The sequence below is a fragment of the Labeo rohita genome, chromosome 6 (genome assembly GCF_022985175.1).
Source record: "Labeo rohita strain BAU-BD-2019 chromosome 6, IGBB_LRoh.1.0, whole genome shotgun sequence".
Classification (NCBI taxonomy): domain Eukaryota; kingdom Metazoa; phylum Chordata; class Actinopteri; order Cypriniformes; family Cyprinidae; genus Labeo; species Labeo rohita.
Window position 1 is genome coordinate 18,953,475 of NC_066874.1, and position 24,960 is coordinate 18,978,434.

Here is a 24,960-nt window from a genome sequence, read left to right on the forward strand (position 1 = left end):
CATGGAATGCACATGTACTTGAGCCAAGTTTGGGGAAACCTCACTGTAAACTAGTTGGACTCTCGAGAATGCATGTTTTAGCCATTTGAGGTTTGGTTTTGTTGGGGTTCCTGAGTTGAGTGTGAGATCTAGGTCTTTCAGCACCTCCTAATCCTTGCAGAATTAAATGCGTCATTTATTTACTTAGTTTGTCCTTTCACTGTTTGCATTTTTATGGAGTGACACATCAACTGTGCATCTATCAGTACGTCTCAGCCTTTATTAATAATACAACTGGCATTTATTTGCTTAGTTTGTTCTTTCATGTTTGCAATGGTAATAACTTTGTTATTAACATTGTTATAAGCAGAAAATGGCTCTGCCATTTGACTGGATACTCACTTGTAAGAAACTCCAGCTAAAAAGATACTTATGTGTTCAGTGAATTATTTTTGTTTCTCTTGATGCAATCGACAGAGCTATTCAGTGAAGGCCCATTTAATTGAGAGTTACAAAACATAATCATACTGGACAGTTGAAGTATCTGCTTCCCATAGGTAGAGGAAAGCACTCAGTTGGTGAATGATAGTCCTCTTGAATCTAATCATATGAAGCGGTTAAGTCAAAGCGCTTCTGCATCTTCTTCCTGGCCAGAAGTGACCTGAGGGAGCAGACCAAAAAAAGCAGCCTGTCAGGCAGGCTGGTTTTGATCCCAAGGACAAACGGTTGCTCATTGTGTCATGGCGGGTCATGCCCTGGAATGAAAGCAGGACAAATAGAAGCTGCAACAAAGGGCTTTACAGTCCTTTTATTTGTGCCATTGACTCAGTTACCACACTGTGATAACTTCATCTCTTTTTCATGAATGTTTTCAAAAGGCCAAACCAGCAATTCTTGTCAAGATAACAGTTTGTTCTTTTATTGGGGTATAGTGGAAATATTGGGAACGCTTGAAACTTTCAGCTCACCATTTGGTGTGACAGTTAGAACAGTACAGAGTAGTGAGAAATGTGATTCTGTGTAGATTTAGTTGGGTCACCCACAGACAATCAGGTAATATTTCAATAAGTGCAATTGATTCTTGCCATACTGAGTCTGGTGCACTGCAAAGATTGGATATGAGGTGATATAAAAGCAAAGCGATATGCATACTGTAGGTAAGAACATGGATTTGTGATGCAACCCAATGCAACTCGCTAGATCATTACTGATTTGGACAGGCACTGAAAGCTTTTCGCAGCTTTCCAAACTATTGTCTTTCCAAACCCTTCTGTGGTTCTTCGGTGCTCACTTTGAGTGATGTAATGGTCACCCCATGCATGTTTGTTACAGTGAATGACTTTCAAACTTCAAAAAAAGGATGCAACACTGTGCTATATTCAAACTTCCAAGTCTTCTAGTGCCATATGATAGATGATTTCCTAATAGACAGACCAAAATTATAGTCATTATTGATTGACAATCTTCCCCTCCATTGAGCTCTTGACTGCCGTGGCCAGATCAATGAATCAGTGAGTCGTAATGAGTGCACAAGTCATGTTGACCCATTTTATGATAATATTAGGATGCTTTTTTTTATTGACTGCCCCAGTCCTCATATTCTTCCGTTTACTTGCATCTTACTGAGAGGGGTCAGGATATTGTTTAAAATCCACCATTTGTGTTCCACAGATGAAATAGTCTCACAGAAAGTGGTCCATCTGATATTTTCTATGCTATTAGCATTTTTATTTGCTTCACCTTGCATTGTATTGCAGATATGGACACATTCAGTGTCCTAAATGATGTTATGTCTGTCTAGAGGCCTAGACGTATTAATCCACCTTGGTGTAAAAAAATATAACTTGCTATTTGCATGAAATATGGCATCATTAATCAATGGTAACCATATTTATATGTGACAGCTGGATGTATCAAATGGCACATACCGTGTAACATAAAAAATGTTTTTGGCTTCGTCTATCTTAAAAGGAGGAAAATTATTGCAAAGACTTCTAGGTAATCTGAAGCCATTGGCTGGTAGATTTATGGACCATTTGAAGTCATGGATCGACTTAATGAGAGAGCGAAATACATGCAGATCTGTGGTTTGAATCAAAAATAATTTATGAGCATGAAGCTCATTTTATACTGAAGGAGGGAAATGATTTAACTGGAAAAAATGCAAAGCAGTTGATCGTTTTTTCCACAAAAACTTAGAGACAGGAAGAGCATGGCATCTGAAGACGACGATAGTATTTCAGTCACTTAAGTTGCTGTCTAAAAATTGTCTAAAAATGCATGTCTAAATAATATTTTTCATTATAAATCCCTTATTTTCAGTATGGACTCTAATGTGTATGGTACAGTATGTACTCTGTGTGTGTATATACAGTATGTGTCTATGTGGCACATCTGTATAATACTGTATGTCCATTTTCTACCTGTCTCTGTTGATCTATTTCTGGTAAAGGCATTGCTGCAATGATGTGCCAGGCTTCTATCATCCACCCACCAAGATCTCAAGCACAGCTAAGCCCCCTCATTCATTTACCACTGTACCTTAATGTGCATGTGGCACAGGTGAAATTAGGAAAGAAATGAATTGATGTAGTTGCATTAGCATTCGTGCAGCCAATTATGGGAACTCTTACATATTTTTGACATACCCACCCTATTATGTATCACCAGCTACACATGCATTTAAATGCATGTCTCATTGCAATGCATCACAAATATCATAGTTGAATTCTCATTAACTGAACTGTAGGAAATGATATGCATAGAATAAAAGCATACATATAAAAGGACCTAAAGTCTCAGTGCAATATTGTGAGAAAAGGATTCACAATCTAAAACCAAAAATCCCAGGACGGGCTGCAAAATGCCTTGTTAATTCAAGAAAAGCAGTTTAAGATCGGTGGAGCTGCAGTCTGAGCATGCATAGCCTCGCAGGTCTCACTGCAGCTTCAGCTGTTGCCATGGTGTTGCCATAGTGATCGTCAAGCAAGGACATTTCATCATGTGGCAGCACTTGTTTATTTATTTCTCATATCTGTTGAACATAGAGCTTTGTATGACGGCGTCTCTTTCATCGGGGATGATGTGCAGGTGGAACTGTTGCTCTTGGGTAAACAGCAGATGAGGCGGTTGTGGCTTCATCAATCACCATCGTAATAGCCACCCGATCACCCTCCGTGACCCTGCCCATTAACCCTATTAGCTGAGCTGAGACAAAAGAGGGATCCTCCTTCCTGGCGTAATTTATGGTTTCGGCAAGGTTGTAGTAGATTAAAATTTCTTCTTGTTCTTCTTGAGGGAGCTGAGTGTTTCTCAGGCTGAGGAGATGCAGCGTTCCTGTGCGTGCTGGCCGGGGGAGGTGGAGGAGAGAGATCTGTGGGCTGTGTGTGTGTAGGAGACATTCTCCACAATGAATCATGGCAACACGAATGAACATTTTGTTTCTCCGTTTAAGATGATACAGATCCTGTTTCGACATCCTCTGGCTGCAGTTTGGCCGCATTAGAGGTGGTTTTGAGTGATTTGAGTACTCATTAATTGATAATTTGTCATTAAGCTGGTGCTTTAATCCAAACAATGTGTTGTAGATCGTTTGCAGTGGCAGCACCTCTTGACCGGATTGGTGTTAAGTGTGCTGTATAAGTGCCTAATAGTGACTCTGTGGTTAGTGGCACTTAAGCGCAGGGCTACCGTCGTTCACATAGAATCCAATGGAAAGTGGTTTGATAATGTAGCTTCCTAAGATACAAGCAACTTATCATGTAAAGTTCAGTCAAGCCAACCTTTAGAAAAAGGAGTGAACTATCCTATGATATTTATGAAAGCATGGGTGCACTTTAATGCTGTTTAAAAGAACACTCCACTTTTAAAAAAAAAAAAAAATAGGCTCATTGTCCAACTCCCCTAGAGTTAAACAGTTGAGTTTTACCGCTTTCGAATTCATTCAGCCGATCTCCTGGGTCTGGCGGCAGCACTTTTAGCATAGCTTAGCATAGATCATTGAATCAGATTAGACCGATAGCAACTTGATCAAAAATGACCATATATAATGACAATATTTTTCCTATTTAAAACTTGACTCTTGTGTAGTTACATCATGTACTAAGACTGACGGAAAATGAAAAGTTGCGATTTTCTAGGCTGGTATGGCTAGGAACTATACTCTCATTCCGGTGTAATAATCAAGGAATTTTGCTGCTGGGCCATGGGTTCAGCAGGCGCAATGATATTACGCAACACCTGAAAGTGACCGGCACTAAGTTTGTGTAAATGCAGAGTTGCAGCCGGCGGAGTTGACGTCTGCATAATATCATTGCGCCTGCTGCACCCATGGTACGACAGCAAAGTTTATTGATTATTACGCCGAAATGAGAGTATAGTACAGTTTTCAATTAAACCTGAAGGACTTGATTAGTTGGATCAGGTGTGTTTAATTAGGGTTGCATCTAAACGCTACAGGGCTGTGGCCCTCCAGGACCGGAGTTTGACACTCCTGGTCTAATCAGATTCAATGATCTGTGCTAAGCTATGCTAAAAGTGCTACCGCCAGACCCGGAGATCAGCTGAATGGATTACAAAACAGTAAAAACTCAACTGTTTAACTCTAGGGGAGTTGGAAAATGAGTCTATTTCCAAAAAAAGTGGAGTGTTCCTTAAAGGAGGTCCAGCTTTTAAAGGAGTAGTTAACTTCCAGAACAGAAATTTACAGATAATGTACGCACCCTGATGTCATCCAAGATGTTCATGCCTTTCTTTTCTTGAGTCGTAAAGAAATTATGTTTTTTGGGGAAAACATCTCAGGAATGTTCCCCATATAGTGGACTTCAATGGTGCCCATGAGTTTGAATGTCTAAAATGCAGTTTAAATGTAGCTTCAAAGGGCTCTAAACAATCGCAGCCGAAGTATAAGGGTCTTATCTATTGACCCGTACTAAAATCATATTGGTTGGGCCATACTGCAGTATGCTTGCTGGGAAGCTCAAAATAATGCATTTATCTTTTAGAAGGCAGTATATTAACAGTTATAGATAAAATTATAATAATAATTACCCTATGATTTGCTCACCCTCAAGCCATCCTAGGTGTATATCGCAGTTATGTTAAAAAATGAACTGGCCCTTCCAAGCTTTATAATAGCAGTGAATAGGGTTTGAGATTTTGAAGCCCAAAAAAATACGTCCATCTATGATAAAGTACTCCACACATCTCTGGGGGGGTAATAAAGGCCTTCTGAAGTGAATCAATGCATTTGTGTAAGGAAAATCCATATTTATATGAAAAACTTTATACACTGTAATCTCTAGCTTCCGCTAATTTTGTGCATTCATGAGATAGTAGTGTTCAAGTGGATTCATAAAGTTTTAATTATGGATATTTTTTCTCACACAAACACATCAATTCACTTCAGAAGGCCTTTATTAACTCCCTGAAGCTGTGTGGAGTGTTTTATGATGGATGGGTGCACTTTATTGGACTTCAAAATCTCAACACCCATTCACTGCCATTATAAAGCACTAATATATATTTAATATAACTCTGATTGTATTTGTCTGAAAGAAGAAAGTCATATACACCAAGGCTGGCTTGAGAGTGAATAAATCATGGGGTCGTCTTCATTTTTGGGTGAACTATCCCTTTAATGCTGCCTTACAGAATTTCAGTATACCCATTTCATCATTAAAGGAGGAATTGTAAAAATGGTGACAGCTTTCAACAGATGATTCCATCTGGTTGAGCCAGTTTTTCAGTGTCAGACTGGTCAGGATTTTTTTTCAACAGATAAATGTTACGATAGCTTCACAATGTTTGAAGGTAAATGGTGTTTTAAAATCGCACATCACATTTATTGCACTGTAGTTCTTCATGTTGTTATTCTCTTTACAGTGTTTCACTGTAGATAAATAGAATAGTTATGAGAATTATTGGTAGAGTCTTCAGCTATGGTTTAGATGATGTTGAAGTGAAGAGAATAGTGTCTAAGTTGAGATGCATTTGGTGCTCTGTAGTGGTTTTGCATAATTTTATAAAAAGATTGACCTCAGATGTGAATGCATCTGGCTTCTGTTGAGTGCCATACAGAGGATACCTACCGAATAAATGTAATGTATCCATTTACTGGTAAAGATTGTACTTTTTGACCATAAATATGTGAAAAAAAGTAAAATTCCTTGTTCCTTCGGTTTTCAATGAGCATTCAGTGCCTGCTAGTTTGTGAATGAGTTCATTCGATTCAAAGAAGACAGAAGCAGGCCAATGTGATGTCTATCAAGATCCTGTGTCAGTGAAAGATCGTACTGGCAATCCCGGTGAACAGCGGCCTTTATTGATTAGTCTGTTCAGAGTGAAATGCAAGCTTGTAACGTAAGCTGTTGGTCTAAGTCTAGCCTTTGGCTAAACATGAACGTTACTAGCGTTAAACTGAGTTTTCAAACTCAAGGATGTGCTTCAGGCTTGTTGTGTGTCAGTGATCAATGCTTCAGTGTTCTACACAGCAATAACATTCAGTTTTGGTAATCTCTACTGATCTAGACATGCGATTAAATGCCCTTTTTAATACACTCACTATGTCTAGTTGTACATGTGAATATCTTTACTTAATTTTACTAAAGTTTTATACAATAATTTAAAGCTGGTTTGTGACCCTGGACCACAAAACCAGCCATAAGTAGCGCGGGTATATTTGTAGCAATAGCCAATGATACATTGTATAGATCAAAATTATCGATTTGTTTCTTTTTTAATGCGAAAAATCATTAGGATATTAGATGTAATAGAATATTAGGGTAAAGATTATGTTCCATGAAAATATATTGTAAATTTCATACTGTAAATATATCAAAACTTAATTGTTGATTAGTAATATGCATTGCTAAGAACTTCATGTGGACAACTTTAAAGGCGATTTGTTTAGGGTTTTTTTTTTTGTTGTTGTTTTTTGCACCCTCAGATTCCACATTTTCAAATACTTGTATCTCAGGCCAAATATTGTCCTATAACAAAACATACATCAATGGAAAGCTTATTTATTCTTATTTTAGATTATAATTTTAGTATTTTAAAATACTTATTCCTATTGTAGTAAATGCAAGCAAGTCATTTGTAGGTTAATTTTCCTGAAAAGTGGAAACACTATGTCTGTATCTTAATTTGTCAGTGTTAAGTCTTTATTTGTGCATTCTCGTTTTCACCTTTTTACATTTAGATTATTAAAGTTAATATTTGAAAACATAAGTAACACTTAAATATAATCTTTACAAATATCAAAATTTAAGTTTTATCTTTAGTACCACACATTATGATATTGTGATGCCTAAATGGACTTTTAAAATGATTTTTGTTTTACTTTTAAAAGTGTTTTCATTTATTCTAAATGTATTTTATTTATATCCGTCTTGTTTAGCCTATTGATTATCTGCCATAGCATAAAAATAATAATTGGTATTGGTCAGAATGTCATTCCATTCTACTTTTAACTTTATATAAATTGTCTTGCATTAGTGGACTTCAGATGAGATGCTTACGCCAGACTGTATGGCGCCACACTGAGGACTGAATATTTTCACATAGATGTGTATGCCTAGTATGTGCTTTCTTTGCCTTCCTCCAACCTGAGCATGTCTGTGTGTGTGGAGCCATCTGCTGTACAGCAGGAGGTGTGTCTGTGAATTTCATATGAAACAAATCAATATGGCCACTGTCCAGACATTATATGCCATTAAATCATTTTTTATTTTAGGTTTTTTATTATTTTATTTATAAGGGTTTCCCAGCCTTTTATTTTCGGATGTCCATTAAGCCTCAAGTACCACTTCATCAACTCACACCAGTAATGTACTCCTATTAATCATTTAGCCTTATCATTACTATTATTAATTTTTAAAAAGAAAATCAGCAAATAATAATGTGAAAAAAAAAAAGCAGATGTATTAAGTAGCACATAAAATATGTTCACATTACATTTTCTTTTCTTAAAAACCCTACATTTAATAACAAGATGTTTTAAACCTATATAGGTTTAAGAAAACAATGCCTAAATCTTTGCACATACCCCTGGCTTTGGCTGTATATAAGCTATTTTTAACATTATCTTTCACTGGTTGTTGTTTTTTAGTTCTTGAGATACTAAGATATACATGTTCCTTTTAGTGTCCATTCTTTGGTGGCATACTTTCAAAAGCCTCAGGCACAAGCTTTGCTTTCTCTCCCTCTTTTCCTCCTCCTCTTCCTCCTCCTCCTCTCTCTTTCTCACCCACAGCCCCATAAGAAACAGGACAGGGTACATTAAAAGGTGCAGTCAACAGGAAACGGTACATTCACAACCGTCCAATCCTAATGCAGAAGTAGTCCCCACACTCTTCAAGCCCTGAAGCGTCTGCTTATTTAATTGGACAATGTAAAAACGACATGTAGGATCACTGCACTAATGATAGTAGGATAAAAGATGATTGTCTTGTTTTATATTCTATAAGAAACTGGTTAAAAGTCTTTATTTAAACAACATGCACGTGGTTTGACAGCGATCAACCTTTCATAAACCAAATGAAACCTCTTAGGCTTAAATGAATGAGCTGCCAGCATTTAAGACTGTGTAAAATCTTACAGTGCAGGTACAAATGGAGATTAGTTGTGAATAGTAGTTGTAAAACAAGGTCAAAGCAAGGCTGGTCTTAACCATCATATGCTCTGATACACTACGCCGGGCCGTTCGCCCGCCCTTACGCTAAGCATCTAATAGAGATTGCGTTTTATCCGCTGTGACCTCTCACTTTGTGACCCGTGTTAATGCTTTGAAAAGCGAATCAGACTACAAAAAGCCTCATGAATCTCAAACGTAGGGTGCAAATCTGCCGTTGTCCGAAGAGCGACACGCAGATCATCCGAACGCCAATGCTGAAATCAAGAATGGAGCATTGATTATTCATGCCTGCAGAAGAGACTGTGTGCTGTCATGTGCAGTGCCCATTGGAGCTCATTAATTGGCGAGCAAGTGCGGGGGGATGAGAGCGAGTGAGGCAGAAAGAGAGATAGACAGTGAGAGAGGTTGGCAGAAGAGTGGAGCCAGGGGAAAAGGACCAGATTTACAACCACGGTGTGTCCTCTTCTCCTTCCCGATTGCTCAGCAAAGTAAGCGCATCATTCTCCAGGCTTCGTTCTCCATCATTTCACCTGCTTGGCTTGGAAAACAATGACCACCTATTGCAACAACCATGAGTACTGCTGTGGCGCTTACGTGGATTGTCGGACCGGGGTGGCGGAGGTGGCCAACTGCAACCATCCCAGAATGCAACAGAGAGTTGGACACGTGCACAGTACGCTGACCCGAACGCCGAGACAGTTGGTGCAGCAACCGCAATTCCATCACCATTTCCACCATCATCTACACCAACAGCAGCAGCAGCTGCCGCCACCTCACCTCTCTCAACCCAGCCTTCTCAACTTCCAGCATGCTCCTGTGGAGTCCCGCAGGGTTCCTCAGTACAGCTCCTGCACCCTTCCAGCCTCCACCAAGAGCAGAGGGAAGTTCACCAACCTGAGGGACAGTGTGAAAAAGAGCCCCACTAAAAGCACAGCTAAAGTCAGAGCTTCTTCCAGTGCCTTGTGGCTTGCCAATTCTTGGGGCACATTTTCACTGGAGAAGGTATGTGGGATTGAATCTCGTTGAGAGTTGAGGGATGGTATGGCACTGAGGGAGGAAGCTGAGGTTTGAGGGTTTGAATTTGAGCTAATGTTACATGCAAATTGTGTGTTATTGTTTTGATGATTTTATGGTTGTTTCTAAAGATTTGGTCATTGTCATTATGGTTGCCAGGGCCTTACAAACTAAATATTGGAGAAAGTGATATAATGTCAATTAGCTTCATGTGTCATGTGTTGAAATGAAAAAAAAAAAAAAATATGTATTCACTTTTAGCTTATAAAATATATTCTGTATGCTATAGTACTATCTACCTATATGTCAAATCAATTAATCATGATTAATCGCATCCAAAATAAAAGTTTACTTCAAAGTACACTTAAATTAGAGGGTTTTTTATAGTCTAATGTTTATTGCAATTGATAGCTCTCAATTATACTGTAATGTTGAAAGGCTAGTAAATGGTAATGGTAGAGACATCAATAGTATTGGTATCAGTGACACATAAAAAGATTAAACACATTAAACACACATTAAAAAATGTCTTTATGTTGTTGTTTCTGCAGTAATTTTAAAATGGAATGTGAAATTATTGCAGTATAAAAGCATATTTAAAAACTTTAGTGTTAGGTGGGATTAATCGAAATTACTCGCATCCAAAATAAAAGTTGCACTTTAAAATTCACTTAAATTGGAAGATATTTTTTATAGTCTAATATTTATTACAATTGATAGCTCTCACTTATACTGTAATGTTGAATGGCTAGTATATGGTAATGGTAAATAGGCAAAAAGAGAGACATCAGTAATATTGGTATGAGTGACACACAAAAAAGATGCCAATAAACACATCAAAATTATGCTGTCTTCATGTTGTTGTTTCTACATTATTTTAAGATGGGTTGTGAAATTATTGCAATATAAATGTATATTTTAAAACTTTAATGTTAGGTTGGATTAATCATGATTAATCACGTTAATGTTAGATGGGATTAATCATGATTAATCGTGATTAATCACATCCAAAATAAAAGCTCTCAATTATACTGTAATGTTGAATGGCTAGTAAATTGTAATGGTAAATAGGCAAAAACAGAGACAGTAGTATTGGTATCAGTGACACATAAAAAAGATACCATTAAACACATGTTAAAAATATATTGTCTTTGTTGTCGTTTCTACATTAATTTTAAGACAGAATGTGAAATTATTGCGATATAAAAGTATATTTAAAAACTTTAAGGTGGGTTTAATCGTAATTAATCATTCAGAAAAATGAGCAATCAATTAGTTTTTTTTTTTTTTTTTTAATTGATTGATGGCACACGTGTGTTTATCACAAAGATATAAACTGAATATGTAAACAAACTGTTATTTTGGATGTGATTAATCGTGATTAATCGAGTTGGCAGAACTTAATATTGAGTTAATAGTCAGTTTAATATGCAGTTGATAATCAGTTTATAACTTATAACATATGTGTGTGTCCTGTCAATCAATTAAAAAAATAATCACACGTTTTTCTGAAATGTTATATATGTGTATGTGTGTGTGTGTGTGTGTGTGTGTGTATCACAAATCATATAAACTGAATATTAACTGTATTTAAACATAGTTATTATAAAAAATATATATGTACAGTTGTGTGTGTATATATATGTATATATAATACAGTCAACATTTGAAGTGGATCAAAACTTATCATCTAAGTTGTCCTAAAATTAAAACAATACCCATTCTTGTCTTAGGACAACTTTGATGAATCTTTTTGATCCACTTCAAATGTTGACTGTATATATGTGTGTGTGTGTGTATATTTATGTATGTATGTATGTATGTATATGTGTATATACACACACAGTTTTGTGTGTGTGTGTGTGTGTGTGTTTAATTGTTAGATCCAGACTGCAAAACAAGAATTTAAATTCAATTTACTATGCAAAATGTTGTACTTTGTAAGAAGCTGTGTCAAAAGATGAGATGTTTTGGTCACTTTGAGACATTTGCTGAGAAGTGAACGTTATCTTTTATAAACTTGAAAAAGAATATTGGGATAGTATCATGAGTATAATATTACTATATTTTATATGTACTTGATATTTTTAAATTGTGTGTATTGTGCAGTGTTAAAATGAGGAGTGTTTTGGGTTGTTATTCATTTGAGACACTGGTGGGAGCTTTAGGCTGAACTCCAAACCAGTCTATCTGATCAATACTAATGATTGATTCTAATTTTAACTCTGAGATCACAGGCCATGACTACTGTACCACTACCATAATAGCGTGCAGCATTTATAGATTCTTATGTAAGTTACACTTGTCATTTTAGACAGGACAAAACATTGTGGTTAATTTGATGTCTTCTGTGCTGTCATTCAAATGTAGCTCCATAGCACGTTCGTTCCATAGTCTCAAGTCTCTGCCGTAACCCTGAGAGTGAGGGTTAGTGAAACGGAACCCCTTTCTAATTAGTAGTTGCGGTGATGTGTCTGTTGTTGACTGAGTGAACTGGACTGTTGTAACTGAATATCCGTCTCCTCTGGCTGTGTGGTTGGTGCTTGGACAAGCGGCTGTGGATCAGATCGCTTTTGTTTAGGAACGCTGACACAGACGGCCTGTGTAGAGGGCCAGTTTCAGCGGATGTCTCCTCACTGACAGCATGGCAACACTCGCTCTTGCTCCTGTAGAGCTGGAATCTGCTGAACTCCCATAGATATGTGCTTGCGTCAGATCCTCTCCCACAGTCAGTGCACAGTCATGTCGGCAATACTCTGTTACAATTTAATTTCTGAATGAATGATTAGCCGTGATTTTTAAAATGATTAGCCACAATTCTGAGACATGTCAAGAGTTGATTATACCATGGAAATGGCATTGAAATCTTGAGCCAAAAGGTTTTATAAGTTAACAGAGGCTAGGTAATGCCACTGTAGCTAGCATTAGCTAGCTACATGCTGGCTAGCTGTTAATGTTAAAGGGATAGTTCACCCAAAAATGAAAATTCTGTCATTAATTACTCACCTTCATGTCGTTCGAAACCCGTAAAACCTTCCTTTATCTTTGGAACACAAATTCAGTTATTTTTGATGAAATCCGAAAGCTTTCTGACCTTCCATAGACAGCAATGTCACGCAGACTATTTTAACCATGTCCTTACTACCTTTATGGGCCTTGAACATGGTAATTTCATTGCTGTCTACACAGGGTCAGAAAGCTCTCGGATTTCATCAAAAATATCTTCATTTGTGTTCCAAAGATGAACAAAGGTCTTACAGGTTTGAAACGATATGAGGGTGAGCAAAGTATGACAGAATTTTCATTTTTTGGTGAACTATTCCTTTAAATTGTTGTCTAAAAGGATGGAAAAAACAAGCAGATCTGGATTGATTTTGATCATTCTTTTGTAATAGAAACTGTTGGATATTATTTACTTTGGGATATTATTGTCTCTCTTATCTCTTATCAAAATTATCCACAGAGCACTTCAGCTTTGTTTACCAGCTTATATAATGCAGACTATTTAGTTGCAGTGTAGTGTGAAGTCTCTCTGGCAGGCACTCATTTTTAACCTGCAGAAATAAAAATGACAAACTCACTAAACCTTTCAGAGCTCTGATTGACATCTTGACAGCTAATTTCATATTCAAAAGGAAAAGCTAATCCTTCACAGCCCTGCACAACAGGATGTCGATTGCTGGACTGGAGTTTTATTTTTAGCTCTGTATTATCTTGAAACACTGTGGCTATTTTATTTCATAGTTAACTTAAGGTGTCTTTTTACAATATGTAAGTCTCAGGTGTCTCTAGAATGTGTCTGTGAAGTTTCAGCTCAAAATATCCCATAGATCATTTATTACATCATTTTGAAAATCCCTATTTTGAGTGGAAGCAGAAACCTGCCGTTTTCATGACTGTCTCTTTAAGTGCAAATGAGCTGATGCTCTGACAAAAAACATCTGTTTGGCTTTGATTATCTTGTATATTGCATTGAAATCATGCGTTTTAAAGTCATATGTTTAAATGTCGGATACAAATTTTTATGAGCACACACATCCAAAGCACACAAACAGAAAGCAGCTGTCACACAGCATGTGAGTACTAAACCAAGTTCACTTTCATGTCTTATTGCGCTTGAGCTGTCAAATACACAAAGTATAGGATAAAAACACACGAGATACAAAAAAAGCTGATTATGTCTGTGAAGGTACACACCTGGGGAAGAAATTGCATGTTTATTAGTATATTAGATCTGTGTGGCAGCAGCGTAACATACAGCAAATAAATCAATAAATCCACTGCTCACTTGTCTCCTCTGAGTAGGGTGACCACCTGTCCCGCTTTGTATTGTACCACACAGTATTTTCACCTTTTGTCCCGCACATCGCATATTGAGAAAATGTCCTGCATTTTTAACATCTGTTGGTTTTCAGTTGTCATATTAAGAAAACATACATCCATTCTTTTGCCTTTTTAAGAAAGCTTTTTATTTATTTCTTTTGGCGGCATAGTTTCCGTGCAAAGGATGTGCGGACCTCATCAAGTGATATAGCACCACAGACGGAAATGGTTGCGCGCACATAGAAAAACACAATATTCTTTATTCATTTTAGCGAATTAAAAAAAATCGATGCACGTTGGCAGTGATGGCCTTGTGGGCAGCGCACTGACATGTGGCGCCGTTGCGCTCCAGGCATCCCGAGTTTGAGTCCCGGCTTGTGATCCTATTCAGATCCCACCCTCCTAACTCTCTCCCACTTTGTTTCCTGTCATTGCTATACTGTCCTGTCAAAATAAAGGTGAAAATGCCAAAAATAAATGCACGAATTTCAGTATTCAGTATCAGTATTTACATAGCATAACAGCAGTAAATGTATCTGTCCCACATGTGTCCTGCATTGTCCTGCAAAATCACATCTACTGTCCCACATCAGATCTAATGCCATGTGGTCACCCTACCTCTAAGGATGGGACTCTAAATAGTGTGCTCGTCTGTGCAGCCAATGATAGAACAGTTAGCATGCTTTGCTTGAATTTGTGTCATAGCATTAGAACTGGCGCACCATTGTCGCTTGTGAAAACAAAACATGGCACTGTGGGTGGAAACCTGCAGATTAAGGGGCGGTGATATTATAATAAGAAATCTGAGTGGCTCGTTTTTCACATGCTTGCAGGGATAGGCACGTTCACATTTTCAGGGTTGGTAGATGCACTGGGGACCAGATTACAGCACTTAAACACGGGAAAAAAATGATTTTCATGATGTGTCCATTTGAAGTCTAAAGAAAGATTCACACATCCAGAATAGCGCACATCCAGACATTTACATTGATGGAGATTCTGTGTCACAATTTACACTTATTAACACTCTATTTCTAAAACTTCTGAATACGTTTAATTTTATTTTGAGTGTTTCAGCCCAAAATTAACATTTTGTCATTATTTACTTACCATCATTTATTCCAAACCCAAATGTTTGTTACTTTTTGCTGGTGGACCATAAAAGGGGAATTATGAATATTTTTCAAGTGGTTTTAAACAACAGTTAATAGTGGCCTGTTTATGTTATTTTGAAGAATGAAAGAAGGTTAATCATTAGTTGCCATCCTTCAAAATTGTGCTTATGTGTTTCACTGAAAGGAAAGAAAATGCGGGTTTGGAGCAATATTAGAGTGAGTAAATAATGACAGAACAATCATTTTTAATCAACCTATTTTTTAAAGCTTATTTATAAGGTCTTTTTATTATTAACTTTTCATTTCTTTTTTTCACCCCTTACATAATCATTTTCATTGAATGTTTCTAGAGTCCTTTAATAATAAAAGGGAAATTACAGACGCTAGTTTTAATTTATGGACCAATTCAGTCATATGATTATTTTGTTTATGTTATTGTGTTTTCATTACTTCATCTTCTCTGTTCTTTCCTATTCCCTCCCTCTCTGTTTAAATCTGTTCAATATTTGATGAAATTAGGAAAATTCGTGAAAAATCATTACTGCTGTGTGTCATCTGCTCTGACCTTTGACCTCCACTGTCATTGTTTAGCAGGCAGATGTCATTCCTCCCTCCGCTCCCATAATCCCTGTGATCCCTATCTCACCCGTCCCAGCAGAGACCACTGCCATTCCTGCACCCACGTCACAGGTCTTTTTTTTTTCTCTCATGTTTTCACTCCACCCACCTCAACGATGGTCCTCTTGACTTAGAGAGATTACAGAGCGAATGCCACGTTATATTGCTGATGCGCACTTGTACCTCAAAAGCAATTGTGCAAGTGAAGCGTGTGATACATGTTTGCAGAAGGATTAGGTCTGCGCTGGTTTGTTATGCCACTGTATTGCATATTCTGCAGTATGTTATGCTGTGTATGGACACAGGCTGTGCTGTTAATCTCTTGCAAATGCCAGAGTAATACTGTATCAGCATGCCAAGAGTAAGTGATGCTTTTTTTTATCGGATCTATTTCTTATTTTTTTAATAGTTAATTGTTTATTTCATTCTCAGTAGGTTAGGGACAAGAAACTAGGTGCACAGTTATGGGTCTTGATCTTGTCTCATTTTAGCTCAAATATTAATGAATATTTCTTTTGCAGGCAAGCCCAGCACCGGTGGTGGTGAACACAGAAAGCCTTGACACCTCGCCCTATGTAAGTCCATATGTAAGTGATGTATTTCTTTATGTACTGCACTTTGCGAAGCGGTAGATTAGTGCAAAATGTTGTTCATTTACATATAAATATAAAAATCATCTCTATTTTTTTTCTAATATAAATTTTTTTTTTTTTCATTCTGATCTTAATGGAAAACAAATCACCTCAACTAGTTAGATGAGTTGTATTTTGTAATATTCAAAACTATTCAAAAGTTTGGTGTCAGTATAATTGTTTTGTTTGTTTGTTTTGGAAATTAGTTTCATATGCTCACCAAGGCTGCATTTATTTGATTATAAAAACAGTAAAGGCAGAAATATTACTACTAAATAAATAAATATATATATATATATATATATATATATATATATATATATATATATTTATATATATATATATATATATATATATATATTTTTATATATTATATATATATATATATATATATATATATATATTTTTTTTTTTTTTTTTAAATGTAACTTTTTTTTCTATTTAAAAAAATATTTTTCTATATTTTAAAATGTAATTTATTTCTGTGAGGGCAAAGCTGAATTTTCAGCAGCCATTTCAGGTTTTAAAGTCACATGACCCTTCAGAAATACATTCTAATATGCAGATTTAAATGGTTACTATTACTTCTTATTAAGTTAATGTAGTTTTGCTGAAAAGTAATACTGAAATGTATTCATTGCTTGAATGAATTACAAAAAAATGTAAGATGATCTCTGAGTATATATTTTACTGACAGTGGGGATTTTAATTTGATTATGGGTCAGAAACTGAGCAAATTAGATCTGGACGTCATTCTTAGTGTGTTTTCACTTTCAGTCAGTACCAAACTATGGTCTACCAATTAGTTAGAAGACAAATATAACTAATTAAAAATAAATCTTACTAAAGTGAATAAAGTATCTTCATTGAAATATGCTCTCTCCTTTTTTATTATCAATGAAATTAATATTCCACCATTTATGAGATTTCAATTGCTTTGTCTTATATTTTTAAGTCCCTTACAGTATATGTGATTTTTAGATGTTCTGGAGTTTCCTTGTTCTACTGTAGCTTGGGGATTTAACTGTGGATGACATTTATCAGAGTCCCATGACACTTCTTCAACCCCATTCTTCTCTCAATCTCAGCAGCTTCTGATAATCCTATACATCCAGTGCCAGAAAGCCTGCTGAGCTGACTTCTGTCATCCTTCATCAAAGACTCACTCCGAAGACTAGAGTTATCTGAATGAGATAGAACTAGTCTATAAAGAAATAACCATGAGGAGCTCTTGACTGACCTCATTAAATACCTCACATTATCAGTGCTGGAGATTCGCTCTGTTACCATGTAGCTAACGTCGTCGTTTTTGTTTTTAAGTGAGGGTGAGTTTCAGTCTGAAAATAGATTAAGAAAAGCATAATTACTGCAAGAAAAAGTTTGCAGGTTAGTGAATGAGAACAAAAGACATTAAGGAGTTTCACCTAATAATATTAAGGCAGTGGCTATTTGCGCTAAGTGAAAATAGCTTTTTGTCTTGGCGATTTACACTGAGTGAAAATATCAGTATTTTCTTTGCGATAATATTAGTTAGATGCTATTTATACAATAGTGCAAGTGGCAGGTATTTGCAACTCAGTATTGCAGTGCATTATAGTATGCACTAATAACGTAACAGTATGCACTAATAACGTATTGAGTGTAAATGATGAGTAAGGGATTTATTAAAATTATTAAATGGATGCCACCTTGGGACAATAAATCTCCTCCCTACACCTACCCGTAACCCTAACCGATAAACATCCGTGAGGCACTTTAGTTTCCACTTTCGGATTATTTTCTTTATTTTCATTGAAAATAAATGCCTTTCCGATGTGATACATGATGTGAAAGAGGAGAAGAACGAGTTTGGCAAAAGGCGGATTCGAACTCTGGTCGATTGTGTCAAGTTACTGCTGTGTGCTTTATCACTTAAGCCACTGGAACCATCACAGTCATAACATAGCAGTCATCTTTTGTGATGTTATCCAATCCAACCAAACATTGGTGGGCGAGGCTAGTGTAAATGGCCTCTGCCAACAAGGCGGGCTGTTTGCATTTAGTGTAAATAGACACTCAGTAATATTAAATGTATAGAGTTGGCACGCACCAGCAGTAAACAACAAAATTTTGTTTGTAAAAAGAACCGCAATACACAATTGAGGTGAAAAGAAAGTAAAACGTGGAATTAGAAGTATAATTGTTACTTTTTTGGTAAATTTGTTCTGTTCATAGTAAGTTTTGATGTTATCTGATAATAATAATACAAAAGACCTGAAGCACAGGATTTCTTTGCATTGTTTTACCCAAGGATCAAGCATTTTTGATAGTGAGTCTACCAGCAGTATGAGTTCAGCAGGTCGATTTATAGTGATCTGGCTTGTGGTTTGCAAAATCCAAATGGTCTTTATTCTTTTAAAAACAACGCTTTTGGAATGTGGTTTTCATGTAAGAAATATACAGTATAAAGGACAGTGTTGATGTTTAAAGACTCCTTGTCAGTGTACGTCTATTCTTGTTTTGATCGTTCATTATCTTGCATACACAGACTGTAGTAGTAGTCTGATATTGATCGGGTAAATGCCTGTATTGGCTCTGATCCCTGTGGCTGGTTGTTTGTGGCCATAAGTGCAGCATGTGAGCAGCAGCATAACAGTTTAACAGTGCTGAAAGCCTTTTAAATGCCTTCCATAAAACAAGAGAGAAAAGTTATTTTTAATAGAATTAACTTCATGTAAAGGCCTTTTTTGGATATTTCACACTCTTTGAAAAATGATACAAAAGCATTGAAGTAAGAGCTGGTTGTGTGTTTAGAGTATAATGCCATATTAGGCAGTGTCAGTATTGACGTACGTCTCTTACCCCCTTTAAACCCCACCCCAACACCACTGATGTCACAGACAGATGTTTTACAGAAAGAGAGAGCGAAATGTTTAGGACGTTTAGTATTTAAGGTCTTTAAATGTCATTTGGAAGCTTAAAGCAGAGGCTCCAGAACTACGCAAAAATCTAAAAGCTGATGCGTTGATGCTGATTTTTGGTTTCATCGTGCAGCCCCAGTCCAGTTTCTAACAGTTAACTCTGCTGAAAACCTGGTGTTTTGTATAAAACTTTGATAGCAGGACAGCTGTCCGGCCTCATTTAAATGAAACCTCCATTTGAACTCGTCCTGAGTGATGTTTGCTCCATGTTAACACACCTTTCTGGTATCCCTGCCTGTATCATGTGAAAGTTACCAAGGTTTACTGGGTGTTACGTGGTCATGACTTTGAAGTTGAAAGATTGGATATAGTTTTACGCAGACGAGGCAAGTAAGCAACTCTATCACATTAGTTTCATGCCAACATGTTTAAGTTACAGTTACTTTTAGAACAGTGTGTTTTAGAGTTTATTACCTGCTGTACTTTCATCGTAAGTGACATTTATTGAGGGACAAGCCTGAATTATTTACTGTGGTAATCAACATGCTGCAAATGCTGTTGAGCTTAACTTGTGTTGAATCCAGAATGTTGAAAACGAGTGGACTGTGTCTGTGTTCTTCATAGATTTGGTTGCTGTGGCCTCTTTGGCTGAAACACACAGTAACTGGCAAGAGATGTAATGCTGGCTGAGTTTTGTAGCGCCAAAAACTGTAGACTCAGTAGAGGTGAAATGTAAGGAGTGGAAAGAGAAAACACTGAGACTTTTCCAAACAGTTCATTCTTACATAATTATAGCACTTTTTTACCACAACTTTTAATTATATAAGATTATTTTTCTCATAATCTGTCCCAGATGGAATCTAAAGATGAAATTCACACAGATTCTTGCAGAAAATCTGAGAAATTCCATAGAGTGGATTTAGATAAATGTATAAAGTGGAACTTTGAGTACTAGTTATGAAACGGAGACAAATACTTGGTTGTTGAAAACATACCCAGTGAGACAAATTATTAAATTTGTGCTATAAGAGGATATCTGTTGTTTGTATAATGTGGGTTTATAATATCTGTCTATATTGGTAGTCTTTCTGTAGTATATTAGTACATTTGTGCTTTTCAATAAAAAATGACTAGCAGTATGAATAATTGTCTATGATTCTGGTTCATGAACAGTTGTTTTAAATGGACAGTTCACCAAAAATTAAAAATCTGTCATTAATTACTCACCCTCATGTCATTACAAACCTGTAAGACCTTCGTTCATCTTTGAAACACAAATTAAGATATTTTTGATGAAATCTGAGAGCTTTCTGACCCTGCATCACAACTACCACGTTCAAGGCCCAAAAAGGTAGTAAGAACATTGTTAAAATAGTCCATGTGACATCAGTGGTAAAATTGTAATGTTATGAAGCTACGAGAATACTTTTTGTGTGCAAACAAAACAAAAATAATGACTTTATTTAACAGTTTCTTCTCTTCTGTGTCAGTCTTCGACGCGGGTTTGTGAGAGTTATTCTGGTTTAAATAAGTAACGCTGGCGATCTTCTCTGTCGAAATCTTTAGACATGTTCATGAAGACTGAACGACTGATGTCACATGGACGATTTTAACACATGAACAATTTTAACAATGTCCTTACTACCTTTCTTGAACATGGTAGTTGCGTTGCCGTCTATGCAGGGTCAGACAGCTCTCGGATTTCATTAAAAATATCTTAATTTGTGTTCTGAGATGATCAAAGGTCTTATAGGTTTGGAATGACATGAGGTTGAGTAATTAATGACAGAATTTTCATAATAAATAATAAAAATACATTTAAAACAATTTCTGTAAAAGGTTTGTCACAAAGTTTTTAATGACTTTTCACAGTAGAGGTCGCAATCTAATTTCTAATTGTTCATGACGGTGCTTTGGAAAAAAAGAAAAATTAATATAGAGAGTAAAAGCAAGTATTTAATAACACTCTTAAATTACAGAAACTTGCATTACTAATAAATGTTTTTGCAAGGGCGTTCATTTATGGCTGTGTATTTTGACGTTTGTATATTTACAAAATTCTTTTTGTTAACTTTCAGGTGAATGGAACAGAAGCTGATTATGAATATGAAGAAATTACACTTGAACGGGTAAGACTGCTGTGATAACGACAAAAATTTCCTGGCTTTTAGAGTGTCAGTACAATTTACAATACATTACACCATGTATAAATGTATATATGTCGTCATCATATTGTAAAAGTAGATAGCAGTTTTGTGTGTCTGAATAAAATTCATGTATCATGAATTGTACAGTGAAAATGGATTTAAAATGTTCATGCTCGAGGTTTTAAAATGTGGGAATATTAAAGACAATACATAATCCATCTCATTTGATTTAATTGTAATTTCTACTATTACTACTTAATGTGTTTTTGTACCGTTTATAATACTGTTTAAAAACAAAAAAATGCTGTAAAATTATTCATTGTTAATTCATGACACCTAACACTTTAACTACTAACTAATCCAAACTGGTGCTTATTACAAACATTTTCTGAGTACTGAGCTCAGTATATATATTTGAATCAAATGTTGGTAACACTTCACAATAAGATTCATTAGTTAACATTAGTTAACATGAACTAAGAATGAACAATACTTCTACAGCATTTATTAATCTTAGTTCATGTTCATTTCAGCATTCACTAATGCATTATTTAATCACAAGTTGTGTTTGTTAACATTAATTAATGCACCAACAACTAACATGAACAAACCATGAACAACTGTATTTTTATTGACTAACATTAACAAAGAATAATAAATAGTGTAATAAAAGTACTGTTCATTGTTCGTTCATGTTAGTTAATACATTAATGTTAACAAATGACACCTTATTGTGTTACCAAAATATTTAACAGATCAGCTGCCTGTAATATTTGCATACACACATTTCTCCTTTGATTTGTTTTGGGTTTAAAAATGTCATTATGCTTAAAGATCTGTTGACGCGGGTTGACATTTTTTCTTTTTTGTACTAACATGTTTTCCCTCTCCCCCTTCAGGGGAACTCAGGCCTGGGTTTCAGTATTGCAGGCGGTACCGATAACCCCCACATTGGCGAGGACCCAAGCATCTTTATCACCAAGATCATCCCAGGAGGAGCTGCCGCACAGGATGGCAGACTCAGGTCAGAGAATATGTTATTAGGCCTGTTTCACATCACACACGTAAGCAGTGCATATTTATTTCTGAGCCCATATTATCAGGTTACAAGTTAACAGCACAGGCAGGACAGTTCTGTGTAGCTGAAGTAGCAGAAGTGCAGAGTAGTTGTTGGTAGTTTTGACTGCTGAACCTATTTTTGCCACACGTAGAGCGCTGAATTCAGCAGAAAACATGTTGAAAATGCACTGTAAATTTATCAACAGAATCTTCTGCAATCTGCTAAGCACACAGGATGCTAGCAAACAGGAGCACGTTCCCTCGGGCAGTGCCTGGTGGTGCTGTCAGAATGTGGTACAAGGTTCACCTTCAGAAACTTACTCACTTTGTGCACTTGTGCAGAATACTTCATATTTAGATTCTGATACAAAATTCTGTCATTAATTACTCACCCTCATGTTGTTACAAACCTGTAAGACCTTTGTTCATCCTCAGAACACAAATTAAAATATTTTCGATGAAATCCAAGAGCTTTCTGACCCTCCATAGACGGCAACGGAACAAATACTAACATGACAGTGAAGAAACTGTTGGGTATAGTTGTTATTTTTGTTTTTTCTGAGCACAAAATGTATTCTGGTAGTTTCGTAACATTACGGTTGAACCACTGATGTCACATGGACTATTTTATCGATGTCCTTTCTGGGCCTTGAACGTGTCCGTCGCATTGCTGTCTGTGCAGGGTCGGAAAGCTATGGGTTTTCATTAAACATATCATAATTTGTGTTCCAAAGATAAACGAAGGTCTTACGGGTTTGGGACGACATGAGGATGAGTAATTAATAACAGAATTTTCACTTTTGGTGTACTGTCCCTTTAACGTTTGGATTTAGTTGAATTTTATACCAGTGGATGTAAATATGATGTCTCCCTCATCTAAATTTAAATCTGAACCTTCTCTTCCTTACGTTATTTACTGGAAAAGTTTTTAATAGTTGTAATTGCCTAACTCCCGATAATATGTTATGGCTGTTGTTATAGAAAATACTAAATGTAGTAAATCACATTATTTTGTGGTTAGAACCGCAGCTCTGTTATGCAGTGTAAAAACACAATGCAACTCTTGTGTTGCAGTTGCACTGCTTGCGTCTGTGGTGTAGTTCTGTTTTACAATGATAGATTGTTTGTTTATACACTAATTTAGTGTCATGAATACTTTAAAGGGCACTTTATCACTGTGATTTATACCCTTTTTTGACTGTTTAGTCAGTGTTCTCCCTCTTTCTCTCTGTACAGAGTTAATGACTGTATACTGCGGGTAAATGATGTAGATGTGAGAGATGTAACTCACAGCAATGCTGTCGAGGCATTGAAGGAGGCAGGCTGCATTGTCAGACTGTACGTCAGAAGAAGAAAAGCTGTCACAGAAAAAATAATGGATGTAAAGCTGGTAAAAGGTCCTAAAGGTAAAGCCATCTCTCATCTAAACATTACGAAATAAAAGCATGCTATGTCTTGATGTTTAATCACTGTCATTTGTTTAGGAAATGGTTTGGCAAATAGTTTACTCTGACATTTGTTGACAGGTCTAGGTTTCAGTATAGCCGGAGGAGTTGGAAACCAACATATTCCAGGTGACAACAGTATTTATATCACCAAAATCATTGAGGGAGGAGCGGCCCACAAAGATGGACGGCTACAGATTGGAGATAAACTTCTGGCTGTAAGTAAAAAGTTAACTTTTATTATCTATACTTTATAAAAATAAAGGTTCTTTATTGGCATCAGTGATTCTATGAAGAACCTTGAACATCCATGGAACCTTTCAAATGCAGAAAAGATTCTTTATAGTCAAAAAAGGTTCTTTAGAATTTTTAAATGTTCTTCAAAATGGGTCTTTTAGGAACTGTTCACTGAAGGGTTCTTTTGGAAACCAAAAATAGTTATTCTCTGGCATAACTGCAAAAACACCCTTTTGGAACCTTTATTTTTAAGAGTGGATATTTGCTAAATAATATTAGAAGCATCATTTTGCATTGATGCGAGGAGGAAATTCGGTGTGTTTAACAAGATGTTACAACCTATTCGTTTAGAGCTTCTGCAGTTGATTTTTAATGCTAAATATTCCTCTACAATAAACTTTTTTGTTGTTGTTGTTGTTTTGAAAATTAGCTGTCACTTTCAACCTGTAGTGGAACTGGTTGTTGCTTCTGGCAGAATGCAGTTTTACAATAGGATATAGGGCTTGGTGGTATATTGAGTTTGTACAACATATTGATATATTTTTTTTATAACTGATATGGTATGAGGCAATACCGTTTATACGATATACAGTAGTTTGATACGAGTGCATCTGTAAGACAGGGAGTCGCTGTGGGGAAGGTTCATAATCCAGTTTGTCCTAAACATGAGACATGTTTATATTAGGGACTCGTAACATATGGTTAAAGGAGAAGTTCAGTTCCAGAACACAAATTTACAGATAATTTACTCACCCCCTTGTTATCTAAAATGTTCATGTCTTTCTTCGTAGTAAAGAAAACATTTTAGGATTTCTATCCATATAATGGACTTCAATGGTGCCTGAGAGTTTGAACT

The 24,960-nt window shown here is 36.2% G+C and overlaps 1 protein-coding gene across 31 annotated transcripts in view; it reads left to right on the forward strand.

The window, feature by feature from the left end:
* Window positions 1-24,960, forward strand: part of dlg1a (discs large MAGUK scaffold protein 1a) — a 144,284-nt gene that overhangs the window by 77,527 nt on the left and 41,797 nt on the right. For 9 of the 31 annotated variants that reach the window (XM_051113474.1, XM_051113475.1, XM_051113477.1 and 6 more), the window contains 6 exons: window positions 15,658-15,756; window positions 16,206-16,271; window positions 21,295-21,345; window positions 22,263-22,387; window positions 23,659-23,828; window positions 23,949-24,085. In XM_051113474.1, coding sequence (XP_050969431.1) covers window positions 15,658-15,756; window positions 16,206-16,271; window positions 21,295-21,345; window positions 22,263-22,387; window positions 23,659-23,828; window positions 23,949-24,085 — 648 coding nt within the window. Of the gene's footprint in view, window positions 1-9,051; window positions 9,617-15,657; window positions 15,757-15,881; window positions 16,046-16,205; window positions 16,272-21,294; window positions 21,346-22,262; window positions 22,388-23,658; window positions 23,829-23,948; window positions 24,086-24,960 lie in introns of those variants that run through there. The other 22 variants (XM_051113480.1, XM_051113488.1, XM_051113489.1 and 19 more) reach the window with 8 other exon arrangements.